The following is a 20,797-nucleotide window of genomic DNA, read 5'->3' as shown; positions in this document are numbered from 1 at the left end:
CTGCCTTGCATCATGGGATATGGGGCTGCCTCGAGCTGGTAAAAGGAGTTCTCGAGCTAAAGCAAGTGCCGAGTCGGAGCCGAGGATCGGCTCCGAACCCATCAAGCAAGAATGAAGGCGAGATTGACAACTTAACATGAGGAAATATTTAAAAAAAATCTTAAATTATGTAGGAGTGAATATGGAAATAATACTAGTAGACAATTTTAACTGTGATTTAAGGAAAAGAAAAGGAAGGGAGTGGTGTTGATAGTATATGAAATAATGAAAACCGGAAAGCTGCACATATAGGATAATATATATTGGACTTATAAAAGGAATCAGATAAAAACAGATTGTTTTATAATATCTGATACTTTAAAAATTATAAAAGAAGGAAAAAAGTAAACAGGTTTCTCACATCATCTGGCTATATAGGTAGAAGTAAAGGAAAAGGAATAATATATAAAGATAGGTAAAGGATTAAAAAATGGGATGAAAAAGATTTAGATGAGGAGGAAAGAAAGGAAATAGATTATGGGAAGATCATGTAGAAATGAGAATATTTATGAAAAATTGGACTGATCTATGGTTAAATTTTAAATAAAAATATAAAAAGTGATTTTTATAATGCCAGATGAAAAGAAAGAAAGAAAGAAAAGAAGAAATATTGGCTGCTAAGTCAGACAGTATTTGGAGATATATTAAGAAATAATAAAATGTTTATGGAAAGGCAAAGGAAATATATGAAATGAACCAAGAAAGGATAAAAAAAATGTTACACAGGCAAATGTACTTTTTACAAGAAAAAAAATAAAGAAGTGGCACTCTATTTGAGTAAAATGGTGAGAGTAATAAGAGAGCTGGAAAATAATGAAGGAAAAAAAGTGAACACGCAAGAAAAATATTTGAAGTAATAGAGAAGTATATTAAAATACATTTAAGAAGATAGAGACAAAAGAGAGGCAAATATGGGAGATAAAGAAGTTAAGTAAAGAAGAGAATGAGATTATGGAAAATATATAAGTAGAGAAGAGTTTGATGAAATATTAAAAGATACAGATATAGTGATAGCTACAGGAACAGATGGAATTGAACATCATATGTATTACAATATGAAAGAATGGCAAAAAGTATATTTAGTAGAAGTATTGAATGAGTAGTTAGTAAAAGGGATAAATAAAAAAGAAATATGTTTGGAGGGCCATGAAATTCATATGGAAAAAAGGGAAGATGGAAGATATTAATTGAAGACCAACAGTATTAAATGATATAGAGTATAAAATATTTAAGAGAATAATAGGGAAAATATTAAGGAAAGGTGTGGATAGGTTGATGGCGCCTATGATTTTTGGAAAAAAGAAAAAGGAAGTCAGGATTTACTGTGGATATTAAGAGAGGTAATGGATGATATCATAAATAAAAAAAGTGGAAACTAAAATAGTGTTTGGAGACATGAATAAAGCATTTGATAAAATACAATATGAGGAATTATGGAGTATATTAAGAGATTATAGTGTAAGTGATAATAAAACACAATCTGAGGAATTATGGAGTATATTAAGAGATTATAGTGTAAGTGATGAAATAAAAGTTATAAGATCAGTATATGAGAATAATATAAAAATAATCTTACAGTAAATAGTTGGTTAAGTAAAGAAACAAGAACAGAATGTGGGACAAGCCAAGGTTGCCCAGCAAATAGTATCTTATTTGTGTTAGTCATAAATGTAATTGTAAATACAATGAAAAGAGAACTGTAAATAGCAAAGTACAGAATAACAGAATGTATGCTCCAGTTATTCTTTCTTATGCAGATAATACAGTTTTAATTACTAAGAATAGGTCATGGATGGAACAAGGACTTAGGAAATTAAATAAGTATTTGAATATGATTGCTCTAAGTATTAATAAGGATAAAAATAAAGGAATAGAATTGGATTTTTGGGTGAATTAGAAGGTATTCACTTTAATGATGAAGCGGTATTCTAGGAATAAAATTTGGGGTTACTGTAAAGAAGGAAATACAGTGGGAAAGATTGCTACAAAAGCTGAATATTTTGGCGATCATATAGATTATCATACAAGAAAAAGGTACATTTAATAAACTCTATTTTGATAGGTAAGACTGCCTATTTAGGAAGTGCACACATGATTCCATCTAATTATGAAAAAGAATTGCTATCAACTATATTTTCATTCATATGAGGCTCAATAACTCCTGTGAGGAGAGGAGTTCTGTTCCTATCTATGAGAAGAAAGGCTCTGTAGGATAGTGCATCCAGAGTACACTCAATAAAAGTAATCTTCTGAGAAGGCTCTGACTAGAACTCTGCAGTGTTCACTGTAATTTGCAGACTGGAAAAGACTCAGAAGAGACTCCTGAACAAAATGTAACCTGCACTTATGTCAAACTGGTTAGGAGCCAGCTATTCAGGTAAGGAAATACCTTCACCTCTTACAACCTATGGTTTACAGCAACTAAAGACATACATTTACAGAATATCCTGGGGGTTGAGACAATGCCAAATGGAAGGGACTGCAACTAACAATGATTAATTCCTACCAAGAAGCACAAAAAAACTAATGGACTCTTTAGTAATCTTTACATATCTGTGTGTGTCTTGAAAGTCCAATTACCACATCCAGTCTTTTGACAGACAGGGAAGGGTGGACTACACCATGACCACAAGAAAGGTTTCTTTGGGGATAAATTAATTGGAAGCATGTCTAAGTCAATAAATGCTGTATCAGCAAACAAAAAAAATCAAAAAGTTTTCACCAAAACCACTTTTGATGTGCCTCAGAAAATTTTTCTTATTTTGCAGGAGGCACACCCCCCTCTGCACACTCCACATAGGGAGACACCCCACCACCTTCCAAACTTATATATCCCAGATCTGAGGCCACACAAGAGTGGAAAAGGATGAAAACTCCACCATCAACAAAAGTGATTTTGGCGAATGTTCTTCGCACTTCTTACATTCGTCAAATCAGCATTCGTTGACTTGACTGTATTCCAAATTCATTTATATTGCAGAAGTCCAAAATGTAAAGACAGCTCTTTTTCTTTCACATTACCAAAGAAAACAATCTGGAATAATAATCTAATGCTTTCTGGTCTAGTGGATCTCTTCAGTGGCTCTATTTATGAGTGATAACACCTCTTTTTATGCCAGATTCTTTTCATGATATGGGATACCTTTTAGAGCAGGACAGTACATCTGGTTGTAATGGAAAATGTTATTGAGATTTTCTCTTTTTGTTGTAACTGATACATGTGGACTTGTTGAAAATCAATAATGTGATAAGTAAATAAACTTGTTTAAAAAAATCAAACCTTGTGGACTCAATGGACTGTAGGTTTGGACATCAGAAATATGTTTGTCAGGGGTTGTTGGCAGTATTTATTTGATGTACTAGGAGTGCTAAGCTTTCCTGAGAGTTGGGTATATTTAATAGGATCTTTGTATTACCATTCATCAGCACAAATACAGAGCAGAACATTTCAAAACTAGAGGTGTCCTATTTTCTCCCTCTTCTATTCTCTATTTATCTTGTTCCTTTGGCAAGTAAGGAGATAAAAGTAAAGTTATGAGCGGTCATTGTATGCAGATAACTTTTTTCTTTTCTGACAGATCCTGAAAGGGAACTGGAAGCAATATTTCAGGAACATTGTCAATATTGTAGAATTGTTGATACAAGATAAAGACAAGAAAGATCAAAGTCATCAAGATTACTTTTTTACCTAGTGATACTTGTCAGTCAACTGACATGGGAGAGAAGTTAGAACACATAATTGAAAGGTCACTGTCCTTAACACTAAGCAATATTTACATAAATTACAATATCTGTATGGGAAATGGAAGAATATTTGTCTAGATATGACACCAAGAATTCAAAGTCCAATAATTTGTTCTGCCACTAATACTATGTCTCAGTGTTTGCCACTTCTTCACGAGGTGATGTTTATTCAGTAAGTTGAGGAACAATCACTAAAAAAATACATATGAGTGGAAGGAAAACCTTGGGTGGCATTAAATATAACAACTTTGACAAAAGAAGCAGGCAGGTTGGGAGTCTCTGACTTTTTTTTTAGACAAGAAACACCTTTTTTGAACGATCACTTATGACACAGGCAATCAAACATTTATATGAATGAAAACAAACAATACTGACAGAATGGCAGTTGCAAACATTACACATCACTTATAATCTTATATACAGTCATTGTCAGTCAAACATTACATAGCTCATTCAATTCCTGACTTCCTTTAAACCTCATTCCTCCTCCAAAACATTATTCTGTATGTAATGTTCCTACAATTACCATTTTTTTTGTGTATTTTTCTTCTACCCTTTTCTAAAGATCCCACTTCCAGCTCTTTATCTCTGTTACTATATTTGTTACTTCTAGTATGGTTGGTTTAGACTTAGCCCTCCATTTTGTAGTACATGCTTTTGTGGCAGCCACCAGAATTAAACTCAGGAAAGCCTTACTATGTCTAGGCAATTCTGATTTTGTATCACAGCTAAAAAAAATATTTCCTTTGTTACAACAATTTGCTTACCCAGTATTTCTAACAGCATAGTCTGCACGGTATTTTTAAAGTCTGCCAACTCATTACAGTCCCAAAAAATATGTTCCCAATTACCTCTTTCTTCTCCATTACACCTGCAACATTTGCAATCTACCGGATGAAAATTCCTTGGAGTCTGCTCGGGGTATAAAAATGCCTATGCAAACACTTTCAAAGGTCCTAAATCTTCTAGGCTTTGTTGAATATTTGGGAGCCATACATATATCCTCCCATTGTTTTTGTGAACTGCTTATCCAATCCCTCTTTCCAATCCTTTCTGACCTTCTCTGACCGATTCCTTTAGTTATCATGCAATATTTTATATACTCACTAATATTTTTTAACAGTAGCTTCTCTTCTAGAGTCTACTAAACCTCTACCAGTGCTGGTCATTCACTCAGGACCCCCCTATTGCTTTCTCTTTGCCTATACTTGGATACCAATCTTTGATAGGGAAGGCAATCTTTAGCTTGCAGTCCAAATGTATCCTTGGCTTCTTCCCATTCTATTAACTTTCCCTCTCTAATTATGTGCTGCCAATACCTTGGTTCCTTTGCCAGTTTTCAACATTAAATTCCAGTCACCTCTTGCTTTTTTTCCTATAGCAGCCACCAGAATTAAACTCAGAAAAGCCTTACTATGTCTAGGCAGTCATCCCTATTGTCAGAATCTTTTTTCTCTATTCCCACGTTGGCTTAGTTCTTAGAATATTTTCTGCTACTTTATGAATATAACATTCTGTATGGTTACTGTTATTCTCCTTATGGATCTGCAGCCAAAATCCCAGTCTCTCCTTGATTTTTTGAATTTCACCACATTTTACCATCTTCCCTGTCCACTTTGAATTATAGCTTTCTGCATGTGCTATATTGAGGAGCTTTAACTGTGAAGCTCTGAAATATCCCCTCAACTTAAGTAATCCCAAACTACCTTATTCTACTGGAAGGACCCACTTATCCCATTTGACTCTTTCCCCTCTTCCCCTTCCAGATAAAATCCTTGAACTTTTTATTAATTGCCATCATCAACTTCTCCTCTGGTTGATAAAAAAAAATATGCCTGACCTGTGCATAAATCTAAAGTGACTAAAACATTTTCACTTCCTGTATCTTGCTATCCATAGCCATAAAACAGATCTTCCAATTTCTCAGTTTTTGTATTACTTTTTGTTTGCTCTCTTCCCATATATCCTTAGCTTCCATAACGGAACCCCTTTTAATCCATACTTCTAAGTGCTTCATTTTATCATGACCCCAAAATTAAGGGTATGACCGAACCAATTTATGTTTGGGTGCATAGTTCACACTTATTGCCTTTGTTTTATCTTTATTAATTTTGTATCCCAAAAAGACTTGAAACTGTCTCAGAATGTTCTACAACACTGAAATGTCCTTTTCTGGTTTTATCAGGTACAAAATAGTAACAGCAAATAAAGCCAACTTTTCTTAATTACCATAGCAAACGTACCCCTGAATTTCTGAGTCCCTTATTTTCTTTGCCCAGGATTCTAAACATAACACAAACAACAAAGGGGAAAAAGGAAACCCCTGCCTGTTTTTTCTTCTCAAACAGAACTTATCAGAGAGGACCCCCAACACGTTAATGTTTGCCTCCAATCCCTCATATATCATCCAAATCAACCTTATTATTTTATCATGGAATGCAAATGGTTCTAGTGCCCTACTCATAAAATCCCAGCTTACTTCTGTTGAATAGAATACTTTCTTTGCTTCAAGACCCATCAAAAACTGTTGTATTTTCTTGCATTCCACTTCCCTCTGGATCATCATTGCTCTATTAATGTTGTCAAATGTTTGCCTTCCCACCATAAAAAAACACTGATCCACATCTATCTTTTAGCATCACCTTTGCATTTTAGTCATTATAAACATAAATTCTATAATCATGTTAAAAAAGACCTTCTAGATCATTATCACTTTCTTTCCTCTCAGGTTCCAACTTCCACAGGAATACCACAATTTCCTAGAGACTTTCTTGTAGATTGGTTATACATCACCATTTTTATGTGATCTCCTCCCATCCCAACTGTTAATTGAGACTCATCTACCTCTAACCTTGTATATTTAATTCTTTCGTAAACATTTCCATTTGTGCTTTTTCTAGTTTTCCATAGTGCTTTATACAGTTTTTCATAAAATTTCCAAAATATTTTTAGTACCTGTACAGGATTTCTGGTTTCTTTTCTTGTTATAGGCTCCCTAAGCTTGGCAACATCCCTTTCTATAGCCTGTTGCCTGTGCTACTGTGCTCAACACATTTCTGCTCTGGAGTTATCAAAAACAGTTGCTTAACAGCGATCTCTCTAAATTCATGCATAATATCCAGGCAGTCCCTAATTTTCTCTTTAGCACTTTGCAGTTGCACCTGTTCTTGTTCTGTAAGATTTCCCCTATTCTACAATACTTTAACCATGGTCAGCCCCTGTTAATAATTCTTGTTAATCCTTATCCATATCTCTTTTTCTGTTATTTTACCCTATTCAAAAAATTTACTTTCATTTTATCCCACTCCCTGGCTATATTTTCTGAAGAAATATCTGTCTTCCATAATAACTCCCAAATACTTTCTACTATCCATTCCTAAAATTCCTCTCTATTTAATAGCTAAGTGGGGAAGTGCCAGTGTCTCATTTTATTTCATTATCCTGCATTTTTTAGTTATTGTTGGCGTGTGATTTGAAATAGTTATGGAATGTGTAGCCCTTACTACTACACATCTATCATTATTATTTTTTTCCTCTTGTGCCACAATTGGAAATCATCTAGCAATTAATTTAAGTACTGCCATTTTCCTTTGTCCCAGATTTTCCTTTAAATAACAATCCTGAAATCCTTGCTTTATCAAATTCAAATGCTCATTTCTTTACAAATGTGTCTCCTGTACCACAGCGATTTGCATTCTGTATTTTTAATATAGTTCACTACTCTTTTTTGTATACACTTGTGAGATCATTTACATTTAAAAATAATATGCAAACTGCTGACATTATGATAAGATGTCAGTATTGCCACCCTTTATGTATAACAGCTTTTTTTAGCTTTTGTGTTACATGCATACACTGCTTGTCAGGTTGATCTTTTATACAGTTGTTTCTTGTCATATCCATATGAGACTATGACGCATCTTACAAGACTTTTTGTTTTAATGAAAACCCTCATACAAACACACAACTGTCCCAGATTGACAGCTACACTCACAGGCTTGAACTGGCCTATAATGAAGTTTATCTATGCTAAGATGCAAATTTCAGTCTGTGCTTCTACTTACATTAAGTGCTGTCTGTTTTGTCTTCTCTTTATTCTTCTCCCAGATGTAGAAAACAATTTGAATGCTTTCAGAAAATATATTTTAGCCACTCACAGAAAAGGGTATTTTGTTTTTATTGCTCTTATCATCTTGTCTCCATAGAAGTATGAGACACAGATACGCAGTAGTCTTTAGCCGCAAGATTCTCATGTTGCACTGTGAACATTTATTTGCTAGAGAAAAACTTTTCATTACATTCAGTGTTCTTTTATTTACTTGCTTCCCATTAAAACTTGCTAGATAAAGCCAAGGGCCTTAATCCAATCACTGTCCAATGCTGATGTAAGAAAAAGCATATCAGTTTTTCTTACATCATGTTATTTTGTCCACGCTTTATTCTGCTTTTGCACTGCACTGCCTCATCATCATCGTCATCATCTTCATTCAGCTGTTCCCGTTAGGGGTCACCACAGCAGATCATCTGTTTCCATTTCTTCCTGTCCTCTGCATCTTGCTCTGTCACACCAACCACATTGCATGTCCTCTCTCACCACATCCATAAACCTTATCTTAGGCCTTCCTCTTTTCCTGTTACCTGGCAGCGTCATCCTTAGCATCTTTTTCCCAATATACTCAGCATCCCTCCTCAGCACATGTCCAAACCAACGTAATCTTGCCTCTCTGGCTTTGTCTCCAAACCTTCCAACCTGGGCTGACCCTCTAATATACTTATTCCTAATCCTGTCCACCCTCGTCACACCCAGTGCAAATTTTAACATCTTTAACTCTTCCACATCCAGCTCTAACTCCTGCCTTTTTGTCAATGCCACTGTCTCCAACCCATATAACATAGCTGGTCTCACTACCCTCTTGTAGACCTTCCCTTTCACGCTTACTGGTACTCGTCTGTCATAAATCACTCCTGACACTCTTCTCCACCCACTCCATCCTGCCTGTGCTCTCTTCTTCACCTCTCTTCCACACTCACCATTACTCTGAACTACTGATCCCAAGTATTTAAACTCATCCACCTTTGCCACCTCTACTCCTTGCATCCTCACCATTCCTCTATCCACCCTCTCATTCACACACATATATTCTGTCTTAGTCCTGCTGACCTTCATTCCTCTTCTCTCTAGAGCATATCTCCATCTCTCCAGGGTCTCATCCACCTGTTCCCTACTCTCACTACAGATCACAATGTCATCTGCAAACATCATAGTCCACGGGGACTCCTGTCTGATCTCGTCTGTCAACCTGTCTATCACCATTGCAAATAAGAAAGGGCTCAGAGCTGATCCTTGATGTAATCCCACCTCCACCTTAAACACATTCATCACTCCCACCGCAGCCCTCACAGCTGTCACACTACCCTTGTACATATCCTGTACCACTCTTACATACTTCCTATGACACTCCCAACTTCTGCATACAATACCACAACTCCTCTCTAGGCACCCTGTCATATGCTTTCTCTAAGTCTACAAAAACACAATGCAACTTCTTCTGACCTTCTCTGTACTTCTCCATCAACACTCTGAGCAAACATCACATCTGTAGTGCTCTTTCCTGGCATGAAACCATACTGCTGATCACTAATCATCACATCCCTTCTTAACCTAGCTTCCTCTACTCTTTCCCATAGCTTCATGCTGTGACTGATCAGTTTAATCCCTCTGTAGTTACTACAGCTCTGCACATCACCCTTATTCTTAAAACTCGGTACCAAAACACTTTTTTCAATTCCTCAGGCATCTTTTCACTTTCCAAGAGTTCATTAAACAATCTAGTTAAAAACTCCACTGCCATTTCACCAAAACACTTCCATGCTTCCACAGGCATGTCATCTGGACCAACAGCCTTTCCATTCTTCATCCTCTTCATAGCTATCCTTACTTCCTCCTTGCTAATCCATTGCACTTCATGATTCACTATCCCCACATCATCCAACCTTCTCTCCCTCTCATTCTCTTCATTCATCAACCCCTCAAAGTACTCTTTCCATCTGCTCAACACACTCTCCTCACTCGTGAGTATGTTTCCCTCATTATCCTTTAGCACCTTTACTTGCTGCACATCTTTCCTAGCTCGGTCCCTCTGTCTAGCCAATATTTTCCTCCCTCCTTGGTGTCCAACCTTTCATACAACTCTTCATTGCACTGCACTGCCTACATTTCTTAAAACTGAACAAGAAAGAAAGAAAGAAGAAGGGGAAAATGGCACCTCTTTACTTTAGTAGCACTATTACACACACAAAATAACCGAATAAGCTTTACTTTATTAAATGCAGTATATGTCATGCTTTATAAAACAATGGTTACGAACAAAAACTGTTTTACTTACAGTTACCCCTTTCCTTCCTCTTCCCCTCTCCTTAATGTTCTTCCAAACATTAATGACATGAAGTAGGGCATATGCTTTGGAGTCCCTTAGAAGTTTAATAAAGTCAGAAAATCCAATATTTCCAGGTTTTCTTGTTCAGACATATTTCACAAATGTGATTGCTGCTTTGTAATCCCACATTTATTCATTAATCTCCAAGCTGCTGAATTCTTCCTGTTCAGCTCCATCTCCCCAATCCAGTCTTTGGTTAATTTCCAACATATTCTGGGTTCTTCTAGTAAACTCCTGTGTTTTTTTTCTCTCTCATACACTTTCCTTTGGAACACTGGAAAGTATTTCACTGACATAGCCTGTCTCTTCTGTTTGACAGCTTACTTTTTGGACAAACTTCAAAGTGAAATTGACCATCCATGGGGAAAATATTCTGAAGATAACTGGATATAGAAGCTTGAATCTCACACCTGCGTTTCAACATTCCCTGATTACTGAAATAAATGTACTCTTCTTTTGCCTGCACAGTGAGTAATCATTTTCCACAAACACTCTGTTGTATCCAACTTTTAGTACTTAGCCCTTCTTCCACAGTTTTGTCAGAATTAATTATTTCTTCTGGCAGGATTTTATCTTTGCTATTAAATATCTTGGCTGCTTTCTCATGGCCAGGTTTGAATCATACACACAATGTGCCATTTCAATTAACAACTCCTGCTTTGGAATACCAGTCAAGTTGCTTATATGTGCTTTCATAAAATGAGTTTATTCTTTCCAGTTTCTCTGGTAAAGCAGGGAATCTCATGTTTTTTTTTTCTGATGTGCTCCTGTCCTCTAATTCTACCATGTTCTGAAACATCTCTTCTTGAGCAGTCTCACACTCAGCAAATCTTTTCTTCATTTCAACCTCTGATTTTTTTAGTTTTATCAGCTTATCTGAACATCTGTTTAAACTTTCTTCCATTTTTTCCAGCCTTTTATTATTTGAGTTGTTATATTTCTTCAGTGTTTCATTTATTTTAATCAGGTCTGCGTACATTTGATGTATTTCTTCATCTAGATTACTGGAAGGTATGGCTTGCACCAAAGCTGGAGCCTAAACTGTTTTTTGCTGAACAGCTGCAGGATTTTTTCCAGCCAGTGTTTTCTCTTCACCTCTTGTGACTGATTTTATTTCAGGTTCTTGAAACTTCTTTGCTGGCATCCAAGTGCACTTACTAGTCAATAAATGAAATTTACACAAAAAGGCAAATTCACTGTCTCTCTTTTTCTGATTTTCTCTTTTCACACTGGGAGAGTGAAATTAAGCTGTTACTCAGTGTGCAGCCATCTTGGAAGTCGAGATCAAAAGTAAAATCCAGACTCTCCCTGGTCTAGTGTGACCTCTTGGATGGCTCTTTTTTTACAGGAGAGTTTGCACCTCCTGTTGTTTTGCCCCCCTCTGATGAGATGGCACTAAGAATGGATGGGGGACTGGTTGTTAGGGTCATTTTAAAAATGGCATCAAGTAGCCTCCGGATACGATTTCCCTAGCCCACTTGTCTTCTGTGATAGCTAGCCATACAATGTGGTGCAGGGGAAACATGTCTCCCAACTGCCTTCAACATGGGACAGTCAGGCAATTACTTAAGGTTCATACTGGCAGAATCCTGGATAGGTCCCTCCTGAAGATTTGTTGGTGTGGACCCCCTCTGCATTTTGGGTGGTGGTTATCAGATTAGATCCCTCTGTCTCAGGATTCTCTGTCATGCTGCTGCTTATTTTGTGGCTGCTGGAATTTTCAAAACCAGATATTCGTGTATCCCTTCTGGTCTCTCTGAAATGATCTGTGAGGAGGCCAAGAATTTAAACCCAATGGCTGTGAAAATCTTGCCCTCTTGCTTACACTGCAATTTATCTTGGATCTTTTGCACAATAAGGACGGCTCCATCAAGCCAATTTGAAGTGTTCCTCAAAGTATGTATGGCATATAGCTAGGCCTGGCGTCTCACCGCAATCTCTGAACAAACCATTCTGGCTGCTTCATCTACTGCATTATGTAATTGATGAATGGACAATGACAAAATAAAATTAATAGTGGTCATTTGGGTCTCCAACGATTTCTGCAGGTATCCAGCTAACAACTAAGTAATTCATCACTCTGATAAAAGCACTTGATTCATAAATTTAATATTGCATTCTCTCCATCATTCTACAGGCCTTATTAGAAGGAAGGATAGCTACAGCATCCCTTGAGACTTCTGTTTTGGTTGCCACTGACACTACATTAGAGTTGACAAGACGACCATTGCTCTGGTGTGGCCTATTCTTGGTGTTATGCAGCACTCTCTCTGTTACACAGAATAACTTCCACAATGTATGGCTTTCTTCACACCTTGAAGCACACCCTATATATACATGTTTGTCTGGTGATGGTACCACTCAGGTGGCTGGGGAAAGAAGCTGTAAGCTTCTGCAAAATCTCTTCCTTGGGGGAGGTGGGTTGATAGCCATGATTCCCTCTACATAATCAGTTCTAGAATTTCACCAAAGTTGGTGTCCTCCAGAGGGGATGGGGAGCCACCCCCCATCTTGAGATCCATGTCTGTGGAGGGAGACCCTGAAGGGCAGTCTATGTGTTTTCCCTTGCATTGCCTCTTCCTAGATGGGCTTGGAGGAGACTTGTCTGAGCTCTCCTGTGGAGAAGATAACCCAAACTTGGGAAATAAATGCCTGTGAGGTCCTCTATCCTGTCTAGTCACATCTGATGAATGACTTAAAGGCTCTGCCTCAACAGTACCTAGAGATGGAGCCAGCAGAGCATGTGCTTGTTTATGCAGCAAGATCAGATGAGCCTTACACTGACATACCTAATGCTTGTGTCATTGAGGCTAATCACATCAGTGCCAATGCTGAAGGTGGAGAACCACCAACCACTGACAGCAGTGACTCCAGTGCTAAGGTAACCAAGGAGGACTTTGGCACTGAAGGGTTGAATGCTGAGATCATGAACATCAACAGCAGTCTGGAAAAATCTGGGGCATGAATCGTTACAAGGTGCACATCGCTGATACCTTCAGGTCTAATGGGGTGGGGTGGGGATGCCTCCACCAGCACAGATGGCATCAACATCAAAGAAAGGGTATTCTTGGGCACAGAGAACACTGCTACAGGATAGCTCACTGGTTCCAATACCCCAAAGCCAAAACTGGGCCTGGGGTAGGAACTGTAATAAAAGGGGCCTGAGAATCTTTTCATGCCATCCTGGACACTGAGGAAGCCAAAAGGGCACCAAACTGAAACTGAGGCTTTACAAACATTTATATCATCTTGACCCAATACAACTGAGTGGAGCTACAAAGGAACATAGAAACAGCCATCTTAAGTGGGATGTGAATAAAGGAAGAGAAAAAGCTCATGTTCTGAGGAGAAGCTTCCTGCTCTCATCCTTCAGGTGGAGTTAATTGGTCCTAAAAAAAAAATCACATCTTAGTGGAGAGGTCTGAGATGGGAGAAGTAGTGGCCATTGCTCTTGGCACCTTCACTGGGGAAAACTTCCCCAGGACTGAAGTACCTGTTTCTTCAAATCTTTTTTTTTCCTTTTCTCTTGGTCATTAGGCTTGTCTTTATCACTGGTCTTATCTTTTTCTTTATCTTTTCACCTTTCTTTTTCTTTTTCTCTTTAGTTGGATCAGCTCTGAATAAGCCTTTTATGACCAACTTGTTATGTCTCTCAAGAAAAGTCCTTATATGAAATTATTGTGCACTATGCAATCTGAGTTAAGATGCCCAGCTCCAAGACACACAATGCACATTACATCAGGATCTTGGGGTGGGATCTTGTGACCAACTGTCTTCATTTCTTGAACTCAGAGGCCTTGATATCCCTATCCATGTCTAGTATAAGATTACTTCTATGACCTTCTGCAGTACAAGTGAATGGGTAATAGCAGGGGCTGAGTAGTAATTTGATCTTCTAACTCTTCCAACCTTACCGGTATATAAAATCAGTGTCTTGAAAAGGTTGTGCTTGTATTTATCAGGCTGTGGATTGTATTTCATTACTGAAACTAAGCAGAAATTCCTTAAGATTCCATGAGCAGGATAAGTTATTTCTTACACTTATTTCACTGAACTGCACTTCTGAAATGCTTATAATTGTGCTATACAGTTGACCTACTACATGCTTCACTGCATTTATGTACTGTTTTATACTGTTTTAACTGTATTTTTCATTGCTAGATACTGTTTCATTACTCTAATTGCATGTTTACTGAATTACTTAACTGTAAACTGCTTGTTCATACCGAGAGATGTATTTTCTGTTTGTGAGTGCTCTATCCGAGCTTTTCTGTGCATTTTTGATTTTTTGAGGTTTCTGTGTTCTACAGCTAGGAATTTTAATAGTGTGCATTACTATAATTGTCTGTTTACAGTTAAAAGCATTCTCTAGATTCCACTTGCTTCTTGATCTGTTTAAAACTTTCATTTAGTGGGTACAGCTAGGAACTGTAATTTTTCCCAGCTACCCTCCCTAGTGTTGTGGTATTCTTATACTTGGTGGCTTTGCAGTTGCCCGCCCATACTGTATATTTGATTTGTGACACTCCTCCCAGTCAAGTGTCATTAGTTCATTCAATCTAGTAGAGAACATTTGTGAAGGCCAACCCACTCAGATTCTTAATGTTGAATTAACTGCTGTTCCAGCTTTCTCCATTTCCACTTTACTGAAAAAAAAAAAAAAAAAAAAATTTTTACTGAAAAAGAATTTTAAGCTTGCTTCCCCCCTTTCCTGTGGCAGGTCTTGTCCAGATACGGATTTGCTGTGTCCAGGACTGTTTGTGAGCTTCTGAGCCCCCCCCCCCCACACACACACACACTTAACTAGTGTTAAACTATTCCTGGCGCCATAAAGTCTGCTCTTCAAATTTTCCCCTGCAACTAGCCAGCTTTTTAGTTTTAGCACTCAAATCTGTTTCTTTGAGCTCAGCACTTGTTCAGAACTCATTGTAAGCACTAAATAAGCTACAAATTACTACAGAACTCAACTTTGCCCACTTGTCTAGAGGAAAATAGTTTTTAGTACTTAATAAATAAGCACCTATCCAGGCATGTCTAAAGGTAGGCTCCCGGTGTTTTCTCCTGACTACCTGATGAATCTGGGCATCTTGGGACAATGCAGCAATTGCCTCATGTACACTGACAACCCTCTCCCCCTACCACCCAGCACTACGACCTGTGAGAGATGGACTTATATAGCCAAACTGGAAGCAAAGCTCTCTTCACTGAAGAATGGCCTAGACAATAAAGAGGAGAAGGTAAACACTTGCACCGCACCACACTCATTACACAGTCCCTCAAACCCTGCACCACCAAAACATACACACAGAAGCACAAAACACACACCTACATTTGCGGAGGCTCTCAGTAAAAATCTGCCCAAACAACTGAGACCTCCAAATTAGAAATGCAAGCAACCTCCACCCCCCCAACACAACCCAAATGACACATAGCCCACATACTCAATGTGCCACTCAACTACAGCCCATTGGCATAACGTACCCAACACTCTAGTCATAGGTGACTATAGTCAGGCACACTGATGTTCCACTCACCAGGCTAAACAAGGAGAAAGTTACTATCAGTTGCCTGTCGGGTGCCAGGATCTGCCACGTAACGCATGCACTCAGGTCATTCCACAACAAGTACTAATATGACTCTGTCATTGTCCATGTTGGTGTGAATGACCTGAGACTCCCTGGACTACATGAAAAGAGACATGGAGGAGCTCTCCGATCTTGTAGTCCAGGCAGGTATGACCCTAGCCCTGAGTAGCATCCTGCCATCACCCAGAATGATACCACAGTACAAGGACAAAATGATTGACTTCAACAATTGGCTAAGCTTCTGGTGTCATTCTAAGGGAATCCAGTATCTATCTACCTGGAATGACATGATCGACAAACCACGCTGTTTTGCCAGAAATGGCTTGCACCTGTCGCCTTTGGGATTCTGGATATGGCAAAGGCTCTTGCCACCCCATATAGTGCCTTTTTTAGGCAAGGTTCAAATTACAAATTCACCACCGTAACAGGTTCAAGCAAGCAAAATCTGAGGGTAATGCTACTCAGTGATAGAAGTCTAAACCTCAAAATGCACTCACTCGAGGCACTCCTTAAAATGGAGAACATCGACATCTGTGCAGTGACAGAGACCTGGTTCAAAGCTCCAGAGAGCACCCCTGCATTACCAGGGTATAATTCATAGCACATCTTTCGGCCACCAAACATAGACGGAAACACTAAAGGTGGAGGCGTGTCCATATTCATTAAGGATATCCACACCTCCAAGCTAGTTGCTCAGCATAATGCATCCAAGATTGTCCAAGTTCAACTAACTCTGGGCAAAACTGCAATCCAGATTGTAGCTTGATACAGACCCCCCGCCATGCCCCAGGATTCCCACTCCTCCTTTCTTGATACACTGGAAAATATTATTTCAACTACCCCACCATTAACTGGGAAAACTACACGTGCACCAACTCTTTTGCTGAACGTCTTCTGGAAATTATCAATTCCAACACCTTGGATCAACTTATCCACACCCCAACCAAGGGCAGCAATATCCTAGACCTGGTCATCACCAACATGGGCAAATGGTGTTCCACACCACAGGTCAGCTCCTCGTTGGTCAGATCTGACCACAAGCTAATCACCCTAGACATCCACATCCCACTCTCACTCCTATTAGGAAAACAACCGTAAAAAATTTCTCCAAAGCCAACTTCACGCTTCTTAAGACAGAAGTGGCAAACTTCACGACACCCATGCAGATGGACAATAGAGGTATGAATGCTGAATCCTACACAAATGCACTTTATAAGCACTTACACGAGTGCATGGATCATGCTATCCCTAACAAAACCAAGATGCTATCCTCCAAAAAAAGGAAGCCAATCTGGTGGTCAGAAGGCAGACAACAGAAGAAAGAAACTGTTGCAAAAAAGAGTAAAATCCCACGATTGGAGGAACTCCCTGGTCAACCTCAGTAAGAAGCTGAGATCCCTCATAAAAAACTCCAAAGCTAGTTATGAAAACAAAAATCGCCACTATTTCTAAAGACAACCACAAAGCTTTCTATAGCTATGTCAAGAATCTCAGTGGCAACACTCAGATCTGCTCTGAGTTACAGCACAATGACACTTAATATACAGAACCAACTGATATTGCCAACATCTTGGCAGATAGGTTCAGTGCTAACTTTACCCCCCTCTCACCCCCTAAAGGGCCCACCTTTATACTGGAAGAATGCAAAGTTCCTGTAATCACGGCTGCACAGGTAAAAACCTCGCTCTCCAAAGCCAAGAACACAGCATCCATGGGACCTGACAACATCCCAGGCTGCCTTCTACACGAACTACAGAATGAACTGGCACCCCACCTAAGTACCATGTTCAATCATAGCCTCACCTCAGGCTTTGTGCCCATTGAATGGCGCACCGTGACAGTTATCCCACTCCACAAAGGGGGGGCCACAACAGACCCCGGGAACTACCGCCCCATTAGCCTGATGAGCTTGCTCTGCAAGGCCATGGAACGTATCATCAAGGAACTCATAAACAAAGACATTGGAGATCTCCAAACTCTGGACCCCACACAGTTTGGGTTTGTAAAAGGCAGATCATGTCTCCTAAACCTGATAGACTTCTTTGAAGCAGTCACCAAAGCCATAGATGAGGGTAAGGTGGTTCACACAGCCTATCTATATCTCGCCAAGGCGTTCGACACCAACTCCACTCTGGAATTATAGATAAACTCACTAAACTAGGTATAAATCCCTATGTCACAAGATGGGTTGCCAACTGGCTTACTGGAAGAACCCACACTGTGAAAGTAGCCGACTCCAAATTGGACTTCAGACCAGTGACAAGTGGAGTACCACAGGGTTCAGTCCTGTGTCCTCTCCTGTTTGTTATCTACTTCTCTGAAGTACAGGCTAAAACAGAAGGTCTTTGGCTAACTAAATTCGCAGATAACTGCAAACTAGGAGCCATAATCGAAACTCCTAATGATGTGGTTATCCTACAAAAGGACCTCACTGAGACAGATGCCTGGTGTCAAAGCCCTGGTCTCAAGCTCAATGCCAAAAAGTGCATTGTCATCCCCTTTGGTAAAAACTCTGTACCCATGAACTACCACATAGGTGGTAGTCTACTTAACACCGAAAGTGTGATAAGAGACCTTGGGACACAGGTGGACAGTAGTCTCTCCTTTGATAATCACATCACCACAGTGGTCAGGAAATCCTTCTACATGGCACACCTCATCACAAAAGGTTTCTCATCCAGAAAAAAAGAGGTCATTGTTTCCCTCTACTCATCACTCATTAGACCCATTATAGAGTACAATGCCCCTTTTGGAATGTATCTCACAAGACATCTACAACAACTGGAAAGGACGCAAAAATACCTCACAAAGAGGATTACTGGCCTCAAACAGATGCCTTATGCAGACCGACTCAAAAAACTCCAGCATTACTCCACTGCATATCGCCTACTTAGAGGCGATCTCTGCCTAACATACAAAGCTATGTCAAACCCAAAGCTGTTGGACATGCTCCATTTAAAGAAATCCCTCTGAGCTACACACTCTAGGGACCTAAACTTTGTCACCACAATAAGCAGAACATGCTGGAGGGATAGATTCCTGTCCCAGAGACTTCCCATACTCTGGAACAGACTACCTAGCTATGTCAAACAGAACTCCTCATTAGCACTCTTCAAGAAAAATCTTGATGACTGGATGGGTAATAGGAAATTCACCCTGGGGATCACTTCTGTGGTTCTGCTTGACAGGGGCACAGGAAAATAATTTTCTTGGGTGGCAAAAGCCAGGGTACCTTTTTGGCTAGGCTTGTATAGGCCCTAGGGCCAATAGCCTAGTACCTACCTATGAACCTATAATAAGATGCATTACTACAGCCGAAAAAAATGTTAGTATACTGAAAATAGAATACAGTCTTTAAAAGAGAGAAAGGTTCCCAAAGATTTTTTAGAAATGGGATGGGAAGTGTAACAAGAGGGGATAGTTTGAATTATGAAAAAGGTAGTAAAGTATAAGAAAGTATCAAAAATTGCTAACAGCTAACTATTAATCTACCCTAAGAATCCAAACATAAATGGGAAATGGCTTTAGTCAGTATTTAATTTGTGCCAAACAGCATGGACTTTTTTTTACAGTTGAGGAGTAGTTTCTTTTAGAATAAAGCCAATTATTTAGTTGTAGAAGGTCAGTTTGAAGTTGATTTTTGGATGATTTAGTAAGAAGGGTTGGATCTACTGATGACAATGTCATCAGTGTAGATGAGGAGTTGTAGATGAGGTAGGTCAAGAGGTAGATTATTTATAAAAATAGAGAATAGTACTTGTGCAAGAAGTGATCCTGAGTTACCCCTGAAAGAGGGAAAGCTTTACTGGATAAGGCAGGCCTAATTTTCACTGTGAAAGTTCCGTTGGTGAGGAAATCACTGAACCACTGGGCAGATTTAGAGCTTACATTAATGCCTTACAAATGAGCTATTAGGATGGAATGGTCATCCATGTCAAAGTCCCAGGGAAGGTCAATGAATACTGCCCCAGTGGGGTTACCTTCATTCATGCTAGTGAGAATGTCATCAGCAAGTGTCCAGACAGCAGTCATGCTACTTCCACCTGCCTAAAAGCCATGCTGCTTCCAACAATGTAACTGGTATTTGTCAAAATAAGTGGTGAGTTGGTTCTAAACCCCAGTCTTACTAGAAAACAAAGCAGCCTATAAATGCTTTGATACTGCTTAATTAAGTAGCACAAATTGAACTTGTTCATAACCGTATTAGATTTACCTGTCTAGTATAGCACTGTACCTTTCATTAACTTTAACAATGAAATGTGTTTATGCTATAAATATATTTAAAATGCTTGTATGAAATATAAAGACTATTGCACTACACCCTAATTTAAGTCTGACTGTAATCTTGTATAGTTACTGTTTATTATGAGGGTGCTTCTAACATAACATAATGTAATGTAGTGTAAGGTAATGTAATATAATGTTTATTTCAGATTTATTCCCACATTGTCTAGAATATTGATAAGAATGGTCCATGGACCAGTGTATCTCTCCAGTTAAATAATAAACAAACCAATAAAAAACGATCATGCAACTCATCATTAGTCAGTAACAGGCCTCATAAGTAAAACTGGTAAAACACACCAAGTTTCTGGCAAATCGTCTTAGCTTCTTTCATTCCATATACTGAAAAATTGTAGAGGTTCATATCAAATGCATAGCAGTAATCTTTGTACTTGACCCAGTTTGATGTTCCCTTGCTCTGAGGACAATCAGATGAAATTTCATTCTGGTCTAATTTCTCACCTGTAATAAAATAAGGACATTTTGTTAGCGAAAGCAATTCATGACTGGGATACAGGTAGATACAGTATATTACAATCATTTATACAGTTTGTGCGACATCTACTACAAACCTTGCTTAAAGAACAGTAAAATTACATAAAAAATACACACACACACACACACACACACACACACACACACACACACACACACACACACACACACACACACACACACACACAGATGTATACTGCTGGCAGTTTACCC

At 38.8% G+C, this 20,797-nt stretch overlaps 1 protein-coding gene across 1 annotated transcript in view; it reads right to left on the bottom strand.

Moving 5' to 3' along the window:
- LY75 (lymphocyte antigen 75) overlaps positions 1–20,797 on the bottom strand; it is a 3,856,564-nt gene that overhangs the window by 328,673 nt on the left and 3,507,094 nt on the right. Inside the window, exon 32 of the mRNA XM_044074746.1 lies at positions 20,390–20,551. Within this exon, the coding sequence (XP_043930681.1) occupies positions 20,390–20,551 (162 nt within the window). The remainder of the gene's footprint in view (positions 1–20,389; positions 20,552–20,797) is intronic.

This window comes from Protopterus annectens, chromosome 6.part0 (assembly GCF_019279795.1).
Source record: "Protopterus annectens isolate FY-2018-M chromosome 6.part0, PAN1.0, whole genome shotgun sequence".
Lineage (NCBI taxonomy): Eukaryota > Metazoa > Chordata > Ceratodontiformes > Protopteridae > Protopterus > Protopterus annectens.
This window is presented reverse-complemented; position numbering and strand designations above follow the sequence as displayed.